The sequence below is a fragment of the Poecilia reticulata genome, chromosome 22 (assembly GCF_904066995.2).
Source record: "Poecilia reticulata chromosome 22, P_reticulata-male-v2, whole genome shotgun sequence".
Taxonomy (NCBI): domain Eukaryota; kingdom Metazoa; phylum Chordata; class Actinopteri; order Cyprinodontiformes; family Poeciliidae; genus Poecilia; species Poecilia reticulata.
This window is the reverse complement of record NC_088851.1, coordinates 21,592,048-21,604,716: the sequence shown is the minus strand read 5'-3', so window position 1 is coordinate 21,604,716 and position 12,669 is coordinate 21,592,048. Positions and strand designations below refer to the sequence as shown.

Sequence of the window (12,669 nt, the reverse complement as noted above, 5' to 3'; positions counted from 1 at the left end):
TTGGCACAACTACTCATTTAAACTGTTATTTCTAGTTCATGGGGTTTGGTGTTTCTTTTGGAAATATATTAAGTTTTTGATCAGCTGCAATAAAATGCTTTCTCAAATTATTTTTTGGTCTCACAGTCCTTTCTTTTGTTTGCATTTTTAAGCTCTGCTTAAAACCTTTTAACAGTGCAAAATTTAAGTTCTTGCCATTTCTCAGCTGGTCTTAAAATTTTGATCAGAAGTGTAGACATGAAAAGCAGAGACAGTAGAAAACAAAACCTATAAAGTGTCCCTGGCGCTGAAGAGCTTCTATTTTAAATCTCCCAAACATAAACATAAATGTTAAGTTTAAATCACCGACATGTGTGGTGGAACATTACTATAAATTGACATCTGCTGATCATATTATATTAAATGCTTGTTAACTCTCACCAAAAGAACCTGTTTGGGCTACACACACAAGGTTGGGAGTTGTTTTGCTGCAGCTGCAAGGGAACCAGACTGTATCACCACATGCTTTGGATTCCTTACCTTGGTTTAAAACCTATGTGTTGACTCTGCCTGGCAGAGCTTTCACAATATATGAATAAACGACAGTGTGTGGTAATAGTTTTTTCCACAACACGTCTAGCTAATTTTAGATTTTGTCAAAGGTATTGGACAAGTGACACTGGTGTCCTGTATAAAGCAACTAGTGGTGAAATGCCTTCTGTCAGATATATCTGTAGCAGGATTGCTCATACCTGATAGTTTCTAGTGTACTACTTTTACATTTTGACAGAAGATTCACTCCTGCGGGTTTTGGATGATTGTAGGTCAGGTCCAACTCTTTGAGATGAGAGGGGTTATTGCTCAAAGCCAAAGCGAGAGAAGAACAACCTTCATCTGTGATCAGGCAACCTGAAAGTCTGCAAGCACACAAAAGAATACACATGGACTGAAAAGTTTATACGAAACTCAACAATTCAATTAACCGATCCTATTTTAATTAAATACACGAGGGAAGATAACTAAGATGAAGAAAAATTCTGACGGCAATAAATAGATCATTTTTGGATCACCAGTTAAGATGGATTTGATTTTGGACTATGTAATTTTCCTCCTTTGAATCTTTCTGTACTTCATCTACATGGTGAAAAAGTATTTGACCTGATGAGCTAGGTACATTTTATTTTTAAAAAGCTTAATATTTTAAACTGTTGTTCAGCTAGACATGGTTATATTCAGTAAATCTGAAATGATTACTCTTATTCATCAGACTAAAAGTACTCTTTGAAAAATAACCTTTAAGCAAGTATTAAACATACTTTTCATCAATGTTTCTATTTTATAAAAAAGTGTTTTTATTGGGCTGATGTAATATTCTAATATTAAATGTGTTTTCATTAGCTTCCGGAAATGATCAGGTTAAGAGAAATAAATGTATTAAAACCTAGGTCTCTCTAATTAGTCTTCATAATGTGTTTCACTTGGAAATGGAGTTACTAAAATAGTTTCAACAACATTTATTGAATGGATCTTGACAAAAAAAGTTCTCATTCAAACCTGAGAATTTCCAGTTTGCAGTTTGGACTCTTCAGACCATCTGACAGATGTTTTACTCCTGAATCATGCAGGTTGTTGTCACTCAGGTCCAATTCCTTCAAAGCACAGGACTGGGAGCTGAGCACTGAGGACAGAGCTTCACAGCTTCTTTCTGAAAGGTTACAGCCACTCAGTCTGAAATAGAAAAACAAACACATGATGTTTATTTGTTTTTTTAAAATGTGATTACTGAACAACTCTATTTTTTATGCAAATGATCTTAGTCTTTTTACTTCTAGAACCTTTCTTAAAGCAGCAATATGTATTTTATTTTCTTGTTTGATAAAAATGTCACTATGTTGTGACAATACAGTATGAGACAGCTAATCAGTGAAATTGAGCTCATCTGCCTTCTCTCTATGGACCTGCTGTCATCGGCACAAATTCACTGCTCCCTCAGAAACAACCAATCAGAGCTAGGAGGAGAGTCTTCGCACTATCAATTGCTCTTGCGTGCACACTCTCCCCCTCGATCTGCTACGCTAAAGCTTTTTTTCTGACAAGAGTCTGACATAAATGCTCAGGTTATTGATGGCAGTGGATAAACAGTTTCCCTCTGCTATAAGCACCTTTAGCAGCACATACATGAGATTGATTAACAGCACCTAAACATTCCTCCTGGCTCTGATTGTTTGCTTTTGACCAGGGCCAATGCATGTGCATGCTTCAGGCAGCAACAGTAGCTCAGGAAAGAGGTGGAGGAACTTAATCTGTTCACAGTTTATCTGTCTCATTGTGTCCCGACATGTTGACAGTTTTAACAAATACAGTAAAAAACATTTTTTGCTACTTTAATGATGCTCTACAAAACACAACAACAAAAAACAAACAAACCAAAAAAACTTCTGGATAAGTAACTCAAAGTGGATTTTTAATAAAGCCTGAAACAGAAACACTTAATTGATTTTGACCAGGGATCTCTGAAGAATCTTATCAACTTTAAATAGACAGTTACATTTTATGAGTTAGTCTAAATGATTCTTCAGCTCAGCAAAAATTCAGTCTTTTCCAAACACAATACATAAAAAACAGTCTTTGAAGACTGGTATTATGCAACTTTTAGATGTGTCTATTTTAAAAACACACCTGATCCAATTTTTTAGGTAATTAGTGTGACTTTGTAGAATTGGCTGCATGCAGAGGATTTGACTTGGGTGTATTGGGCCAGAACACTAGTCTTTGACAATAGAATTTGATATAGCTGCCCTCATTTAGTTTAATAGTTTGATTTCAATTTGAGGTTAGTGAAACATTAATCAAAGGAAATATTAGAATAACTGAAAAACTAAATATGAAGGAATCCACTTAAATAGAAATAAATAAGTTGAACATGAATAAATATCGAAATACTCAAAGTACAAACACAGATGGAACCCAAACACCTGAGGATAATGACATTAAACACATAATCCTTCACACCAAAGGTTTGTTCTCCTTGCATAAGACGTCCCTTGAATTGCCAGACAGAGAGGTGTGTCTCATTATTTCACAGGACAAATATGGACTATTCTAGAGTCCAAGGGTGCTGTACAAAGTGCTTCACACCACAGATTCCAACACCTTCCAGTTCTTCTCCACTAAGAAAATCCCATCTCAAATATGTATCAATATTAACTACAACTGTAATAAGCACAAAGTTACATTAATTCAAAGAATTCTCCAATTCACATTTGACATCACTTTTAATGTACTTCTAATATTTATTTAAATGAGGAAAAAATCAAAATGAACTAAAAAATTAATTTTCCCTACTGTTAATTTGAATTTGACTGTGGGGATACTTACAAAGCCTTGTTGGAAGCTTTGACCACAGGCAGCAGCTTCAGAAGAGCATCTTCTGAGGCTGAGTATTTCTTCAGGTCAAACTCATCCAAATATTTGCTTGATGACAGTAAGATGAAAGCCAGCGCTGACCACTGAGCAGTAGTGAGTTTATCTGTCGAGAGACTTCCTGAATTCAAGGACTGCTGGATATCCTTCACCAGAGAAAGATCATTTAGTTCGTTCAGACAGTGGAACAGATTGATGCTTTGTTCGGTTGACAATTTGTCATTGATCTTCTTCTTAATGTACTGCACAGTTTCATGATTAATAGATGCATTCATGACTGGGTTCTGTGGCAGAAGGTTTCTGAGGAAAACTTGACTGGTTTCCAGTGAAAGACCCAGAAGGAAGCGGAGGAACAAATCTAGATGTCCATTTGAACTCTGTAGGGCTTTGTCAATTGCACATTCATGCAGCCATTTTGGTTTCTGTCTCTTAAGTAGAGTAGCCGCCTTATTTTTTCTTTGTTTCTCCTCGATTAAATTAGCACCAGAGATGATGAAGGTCATATGAACATAGAGAGCAGCCAAAAACTCCTGAACACTCAGATGAACAAAGCAGAAAACCTTTTCCTGGTGTGGTCCTTTCTCCTCTATAAATATCTGTGTGAAGACTCCTGAGTACACTGAGGCTGATCTGATATCGATGCCAGACTCTGTCAGGTCTGACTCATAAAAAATCAATTTTCCGTTCTGCAACTGATCAAACGCCAGTTTTCCCATAGACTCAATTATTTTTCTGCTCTCTGAACTCCAATGTGAATGTGTCTCAGCTCCTCCATCAAACTTAACTTTCTTAACTTTAGTCTGAACTACCAAAAAGTGAATATACATCTCAGTCAGGGTCTTGGGCAGGTTGCCGTCCTCTTTAGTTTTCAACATATCCTCCAGAACTGTAGCAGTGATCCAGCAGAAGACTGGGATGTGGCACATGATGTGGAGGGTCCGTGATCCCTCAATATGGGAGATGATCCTGCTGGCCTTCTCCTCATCTCTGATCTTCTTCTTGAAGTACTCCACCTTCTGTGGGTCAGTAAACCCTCTGACCTCTGTTACCATGCCAACGCACTCAGCAGGGATCTGACTGGCTGCTGCTGGTCTTGTAGTTATCCAGAGGCGGGCTGAAGGAAGCAGTTTCCCCCGGACAAGGTTTGTTAGCAGAACATCCACTGAGGCAGACTCTGTGGCATCAGTCAGGATCTCCTTGTTGAGAAAGTCCAGTGGAAGTCGACTCTCATCCAGGCCATCAAGGATGAACAGAACCTGGAGCTGTTCAAACTGATGGATTTTTTGGGTTTCAGCAAAGTATTGATGAAGAAGTTCAACCAGGCTCAACTTTTTATCTTTTAGCAAATTCAGCTCTCTGAATGTGAATGGAAATATGAACTCAACATCATGGTTGGTTTCTTTTTCAGCCCAGTCCAGAATGAACTTTTGAGTTAAGACTGTTTTCCCAATGCCAGCCACTCCCTGTGTCATCACTGTTCGATTTGTTTTATCTTGTCCAGGCAGAGGTTTAAAGATGTCTTCAAGTTTGATTGTTTCTGGGCTCTCTGGTTTCCTGGATGCTGCTTCAATCTGTATGACCTCATGTTCTTTATTGACATCTGCAGTCTCTCCCTCTGTGATGTAGAGCTCAGTGTAGATCTGATCCAGAGGAGTTTGGTTCCCTGCCATAGGAATTCCTTCAGACAGACACTGGAACTTTTTCTTCAGAGATGATTTCAGTTTACGTTTACAAAGCTCTTTAAAAAGTTCTGAATGGGATGACAAGAAAAACTTATATATTATGTGTATACATAACATAATTTCTTTATACATTGTGTGTGTTTGTGTGTGTGTGTGCGTGTGTGTGTATATGAAATACATGCACTCATATGTGTTGTGTGTGTAATATGGTAAGGAATTGAACCACAATCTTAAGAGACTGCTGTACAATCTCTTAAGACATAACTCATGTTGTCCAGCTGTTGTTTCTAAGTACTGCGATGGAACTAATCTGATTTTATGATTTTGGAGACAATTCATGCCCAATCTAATTTTTCTTTCTCAACTTCTCAGAAGGAATATAATTTTTCAAACTTAGAAATTCTAGTTGTGAGAATCACACTTCACATGTTGATTATTTAATAAGTATGTTTTTCTATGGGTGACACAGAGAACTCATAGGATTGATACGTCTGTGACTGTTTGCGACTATTAAGACTCCAGTGCCTCCTTTACTGTCATTGTCCAAGCTGTGATTTAAATACATGAATATCTATACCAAGATACACCATCAGATTAAATTATTGAAGACATTTTCTTACTGCTCTCGAGACTGTTTGCCAGCTCCAGCTGCTTCAGCCCCCTCAGAAATTTCAGTGTTATCCTCATAATTGCCTCTCTGCTTTTCCTCTTCTGCTCTTCATCCGTATGCCCTAAAAGCTTTTCATCCTCAATTTCAGTCCCAAATAATTTTGGGTGATCGTGTCTGAGAATCTCCTGGATCTTCTTTAGCTCATTCTTCACAAATGTGACAACATGTCCTTCCAACAGCTGAAAAAGAATACAAAGGGCCCATCTAAAAATGTTTGAGTGCATAAAAACAGTTGAAAACCAGGAGAAACAGAGGAGAATAATTGCAGGTCCACTAATTTTAACGTGTATGCCTTCATATGCTGACAAAGCACAGAACACTGGGATGCTGCAATTTACTGTTTCTGATTTGGAACCTTTGTAGATCAGGCCCTAAATGTCACATCATGAAATCAAATATCAGATTCAGATTAAATAAACTGAAAATCCACTGGTTCATACAGGGTGGAATGATAAAGAAGATGATTAGAACAGCTGTGAAGTAGCAGATTTCTGCCCAGGTCCCTCTTACAAATGAGATCTGGATCTCAATGGTGTTTTACTCAGTTAAATAAAGGAAAAAAAGAAAAAGCTGATGTACATGCACAGACCGTAAATATGGGGTCAAGCTCTGTTTGGTCCTGCAGGACAGGTTGACAGCTGGAGTCCTCTGATTTCTGCTGGTCCAGTCTGCAAAGTAATCACTAAGCATTAACACATTCTATCTGTCCACACAAAGAAAAAAGCACAAGGTTGACAAAGACATATCAGAGTATACAGTAAACTATATAAGGAGGTCTACAGGTAATTTTCATTCAAATGGGGTGTACATATATTTTAAGTGAGCTCTGTTTACCTTAACTTCAACCTTACATGCCCAGTTATTTTTTTCCAAGGTATTGTCTTCAAGTCCTGTCAGCCAAATAGTTATCTTAACATATGAGTCTGAGTCATAAAATGTCTTGTTCTTGATTATCACACCTCACTGACTGTTACTTTATTCTTGGTTTGAGAAATTTCAGATACTTTTTTAAAAAAATCACAAATGGACTGTGTTGGCTAGACTTTGAACTCTCTTCCAGAGCTTGCTTGACAAGTTATTCAAATCAAAGTCCCCAACAGAGTTTCCACCATTTGAGTCAGCACCATTAATGGGCTTAAATCTCCTCGTACCTCAGTGTCTGAAGAAATTACGCTAAGGATCTACAGCTCAAAATGTCAGTGACCTCTACCATCAGAGCTAAGAACTTGGTTTAGATGACTTATAAAGGTTTTTTACATTTTTGAACTATTTCAACAATAAAAAAACCAAAGCATAAATTCTGAAGTGTACAGCAGAATGTGTAGAGTTACATTTAATTTACAATAATACAGATCTGTTTGCATTGCTGTTTTTTGAAGAGAATTAGTACCATGTTTGAATGGTCTTTGGGTGAGAGGAATGTCTTTTTTTTCTGTGGTAGTGACCCCAAATTGATACTTAACCTTTTCATGTTCTGAAATTATTTTATCACTTTACCCATAAGTGACAATGAGATCTGTCTCTTTCAGAAAAAAAGATTTTGCATCTGGTTTTAATTAAAATTGTTTTTGGAATCTGAAGCAGTCTGAATCCATTGCATATGTGGACATATTGGACATATTTTCCAAAGCACTAGTGTTCAAATCTTATTAATGTACAGCAGTAACAATAGCCACCATATCTATCTTAACTTTTATTTTGGCACCTCTCAAGCTGATGTTAACCATCTATTGTTCTTCACTGCAGGCTAGCTTTCCAAGAAAACTTTCTCCGTATGTTACACAAACTCCTTTATTGTGTTGTCTAACCTTGCTGTAATGTTCTCATCTATACTTTTAACTGGGCACCTAAAAACTTTAGGAGAGTGTAACACAAGTTACACGTTTTGGGTCCTATCCTGTTTTGCAGATTTTGTGACTTTTTGTCTTCACATTAACTGTTCCTTAGCTTAGTATCTTCATTGTGTTGCTCTTTAAATATGCTGGGAGACACATCTAACATCAGCCAATTGATATGGTTTTAAGATTGGACCAAAATGTAGACTAAATTTTTGATTGAATATGATGAAAGAATTTATTGCCAAACAATTGAAGACTTGGTAGAAGTAGGCAAAGAACAGCTGGCTAAACCATACAGACAACAAAAGATCAAATAATCAAATAATCATGAAATAACATGGAGAATAATTGAAGAGCTAGTGGGAAGAGAGCAGCATAGGAACTAGAAGAAATAATCAGACGTGAGAAAATACACCTTGGGAAGAGAGCAGGCAGAGGCAAATAGGGAAATGAGAAAAGGGGAGCAAGCTGGCTGGCAACAAGAAAGGTGAAAAATATACAAAGTGGAGAAAATTAAATAAGAAAGAAATATGAAACTAATGAATTCAATAATAGCACAATTTTAATAAATGAACACAAGGATAAACAAAAATGGAAAGTAAACAAACAAAAAGAAAAATTAAAATAGAAACACACGCTGCTTTGAAAAGTCCTTTACAGTGACTCACTTGACATATTTTAGTTATAGCAGTCAGATGCAGCTCACCTCTCTAATGGAGTCTGTGGGTCTGAATTAAAATTCATAACGTCATCCTTTGACTTGATGGACATGAGACTAGGTCCATATTCAGATTCAGGTCTGTAATGAAAAGAGAAAAACATATTAAGAAAAGATTTTAAAAAATGTTTAACAATCATAAAAACAACAAAAACAATAAAAGTCACACTAGGAATTCTTTCCTTTAAATTCTATCCAATCTGTTCAAATCTATATACCAATAATGTGTTATTAAAGGCCCTTTAAAAGGCAGAGCTTTTGTTCTGTCTGAACAGCTCTCTGTGCATGGTGAATTAAATGTTTCACATATTTATTAATTTTCATACACTGACTATCTTTATGCAACATTCACCTTGATGAACAAATATAAAGAATGGAAATTTGGGTTCAGAGTCTTGAGTGAAAGTAATTTAAAATATGGCAGCTGAAAGAAGCATTCTGGATCTTGTATTTCATACATTGCAGAGATAATTTTCCTAACATGTATTTTGCTGTGGAGACTGACTTCTCTTTGTGGGGACCACAGCATGGTCCCCATGAGGGAAGGAGGGAGAAAGGAAGGAATGAACTGAGTTTTGGTTAGTATGGTAATGGTTATGTTTAAGGTTAGGACTACAGTTTGGCTACAGAAATAAATGAAAATCAATGTAAAGTTACACGCACTGCGCACACACACACACACACACACACACACACACACACACACACACACACACACACACACACACACACACACACACACACACACACACACACACACACACCAGCACTTCTTTCTTCACAAGAACTTTGCATTGACTTTCATTCATTTTCCATCCCCTTCTGATGTCCTGTCACATTTCAGAAGTTTACCTTTTTCTTCAATAGTCAACATTGAGCTTTTCCCAACCTCAGCTTCAACCACCACTACTACTAAGGTAGAAGTAACTCATACTAAGGTGTGAATTAAGTTTTGGTTTGGCAAGGTGGGTAAAGTGTTTTGCCCAAGGCCGATTTATGTTTTCGCATCCACCTAAATAATGTGTAGTTGTGCCACTGTTCCTATCTACACACCAAGAATACCGTGTGATAATGACTAAGCACATCTACAGTTGGTGATCTCACCTCTGATCTTTGTTCAGATTCTCATGTTCTACAGTCTGTGTGGTTAAAGCAGAAGTGGCTTCCTCTTCTTTGTTCTTCCTCTGATACATGCTGGTAAACTCACATTTACGCCTCACACACTTTCACATTTCACCTGTAAAGGAAACATACATCAATTATTTGCACTTCTTTCCTCCCTCCCTTCCTTCCTTTATTCATGTTAACCATGACAACCCTACAATGCTAAGAGTTGCTAACATCTTGGGGCCAAATCTTATCCAACTCCTGGGACCTAGAGGATACCTTCTGCCACAGTAATGTACAAGCCTTACCCAGATCAATTTTGGGCTAAGACACATTTCAGTAACAACTCTGTTCAAAGTTTTTTTACATCATAAAATATAACATAGCAACCAATTATGAAACAAGCAGTAAGCATAACATTTTGTCAAATGGTATCATCAAAATCCTCACGTAAATATAAATCAAATAAAATGATCAATGTTCCAGTTACAATCAGACAAAGAAAAATCTAAACAGCTGGGGGTTTTGCCTTTTTAGTCGTTTTGCGATTTTCTGAACCATGTTCCAGATTTGTCTGTTCTTGCATGTGACTGATGCTTTCATATAAAGTAACTAACAAGTTAGCAATTTTACTGCTGTCTACTCTGTGACTTTATTGATTTCACAGTCACATCTTGACACAGATCTTGTTTCTGTGTCGCTTCAACTACTAAACAGAATAAATTTCTGTTTATTTAGTAGAATAAATTTATTCTGTGATAACTGTATCATGATAACATGATAACTGTATCATGATTGAAGCAAATCATGATACAGTTCTTGCGGAAAATTACCTAAGTTTACCATCATTGCCTTGCAGCCAGATAAAAATCTGGTTTTTCCTGTTCCGCAAGTTTGGTGTTCCTCTGGCTCAAACTTTTGAGAATCTGAGCCTGCTACAACTGTGGGATTTTCACATTGCTTTGCAGATATCACATTTTGTTTTGAGCTTAAAAAGGAACCATAAACATTAAGCACATTCATTAAATTCAGTTCAAACTCCTAATTTCAAAGGTCAACATAAAACCCAAACAAGATTACAGTTTGTCCAATTGGTCTTAAGTGTTGAAAGAGAAGAAAGATAAACTCTGCATTCCACAGATGCTCACAGATGAGCTGCACGGACGAATTTGTCTGTCACTAGTGATTCACGAAGGTAGTCGACCTTCCCAAAGTTGTTTCGCTGATGGCAGTGCAGAAGGCCTAATAACATTAAAAAATGTCTTCTTAATGCAGTGGGTAGTGGCAAGAAAGTATAATTAGCTAAGCCTAGTGAAAGTTTGGGTAATCTTCGATGCTATTATAACCTGTTGGCAATGGTGCGGTGAGTATGACATCAGGACTAATAAACAGTTCACTATGGGTCATAGTTAACAAGTTGCTTTGACACACAAGGCTTGAGATATGGTATAAATCATTAAACAAATGTATCAAAGTACTGTGCATTAAACCAACATGATTTGATCAAATATGATGCAGTTGGCGCAGATGAGTGCTTCAGGTGTCACACAAACCACCTGATTGATTTTGACATGTAAATCTTTTAGTGGGAACTTCTTTACATTTTCTTTCTCAAAGTTTCTTTTGTTGCTGTTATCAGTTGCTTTGAGAGTTATTAGTATAAAGATTGTGTATTTTGTTGAGAGTCAGTTCAGAACCTCTAAACAACCAATCACGCCCATCTCCAGTGGTCAACAGGAAAGAGGCGGACTACTGAACAGATAGCCAGTCCATCATAGGGCAACACAGAGACAGACAGGACAAACAATCATAAGCACGCACGCACGCACGCACACGCGCACGCACATGCATACACACTCATTCTTGAGAACAATTTAATTAATCAATTGATGAGCTAGTTCTTAAGTGCACACAGTTTAATTTCTATATCTATATATAGATGCATTATATTTGCAGTTGACACAGTCACAATCAGCTCACCTCACTGAGGATGAATGTTGTTCTGATCAAAAGTTGGAAACCCTGTCTTTGGACCAATCACTGCTGAGGGAGACATCACTGGGTTCAGGTTCAAGTTTTGACCGCTGATGAGTCCTGCATAAAAAACAAAAGTAGAATGAGATTCCATAAATATGGAATGTTTTGAATTTTTGAAATGAAGAATTTAAATACTACAGATGCAGTACCTCAGATGTATTTCAACATAGAATGTCTGACTCTAAAATATATTGTTACTGTTAACAACGACCAAGTAAACGAGTCAATTTAGAGTTCAGTCTGACTCGGATCATCGACTTCCATATTAGATTACAGATAAATATCGATTTTTGTTATCTTGTACGGTGTTTTAAGATCTTGTTTCTGTGTCGCTTTTTATCTCTGAGTGCCTGAAACACCAAAGGTCTGTGTATGACTCTGACCTAGTGTCAGTGTTTGTCACCAAAGCACCATCCAGACACATTTGTCAGACTATTAGTTGATCTTACACACTTTGTAAAACGTTATCAATAAACTCATCACAACCTACAATCTTTGCACTCTGTTCCAGGTTATAAAGTTACTTATTGGTGCTTTGAGCAGAACCTCTCCATTAGAGAGAAAGTTCCAGTAAACAAACATTTCAGGTGAAAACTTGTTCCTCCTGTTCGGTAGTCTATGTGGTTCTGCAGCATTCTGCAGACGTTTCCAGGACTCTGTTGCCGCCTTTATTTCACAGAGCTAAAAATACTGTATGATGTTCTTTTCTTCAACTAAAACACAATAAACTTTCAGCGTATCCAATACTTTTTCAAGAAAACTTTTAAAAGCTATTATATATTCTGTCTATATATAATTATCTAGAAACATTCATTTTTAACACAGACAAATGAAGTTTATGTTTATAAGCTCAAACTTTGGGGTCAAAGTTTGAGCTCCAGATTTTAGAACCATTAATCACTTTAAAGAAAGAAAAAAAGACACCAATGATCCATTAAGTTACTCGAGTAATTCTCTAGATTCCTCTTCAGAATAGAAAAACAGCACACTGTTAAAATAAGAAGGGAACATTAGAAAATGCATCAGAAAACAGAATAAAACTAAAAGAGTTTGCTAAATGTAAAGTAGAACGTAAAACACAGCAAACTTACAGTTTGTTCAAGCAGACTGAAGCGTTTAAGAGGAAGAAACTCTTTAGTTGACACCAGAGAAACGGCTGTACATGAATTGCTTCAAGTAATGAGGCAGAGTTTCACCCATGACTGATAGGAGATG

General features: G+C 36.8%; 1 protein-coding gene across 2 annotated transcripts in view; it reads right to left on the bottom strand.

Moving 5' to 3' along the window:
- The window catches only part of LOC103458960 (NLR family CARD domain-containing protein 3-like), a 22,237-nt gene extending 9,568 nt beyond the window's left edge, over positions 1-12,669 (bottom strand). For both annotated transcript variants that reach the window (XM_008400117.3, XM_081603128.1), the window contains exons 1-9: positions 12,546-12,669; positions 11,398-11,511; positions 9,415-9,547; positions 8,299-8,391; positions 6,344-6,422; positions 5,705-5,933; positions 3,358-5,152; positions 1,534-1,707; positions 732-896 (exon numbers count right to left, since the gene is read on the bottom strand). In XM_008400117.3, the coding sequence (XP_008398339.3) occupies positions 732-896; positions 1,534-1,707; positions 3,358-5,152; positions 5,705-5,933; positions 6,344-6,422; positions 8,299-8,391; positions 9,415-9,503 (2,624 nt within the window). In that variant the 5' untranslated portion in view covers positions 9,504-9,547; positions 11,398-11,511; positions 12,546-12,669. The remainder of the gene's footprint in view (positions 1-731; positions 897-1,533; positions 1,708-3,357; positions 5,153-5,704; positions 5,934-6,343; positions 6,423-8,298; positions 8,392-9,414; positions 9,548-11,397; positions 11,512-12,545) is intronic.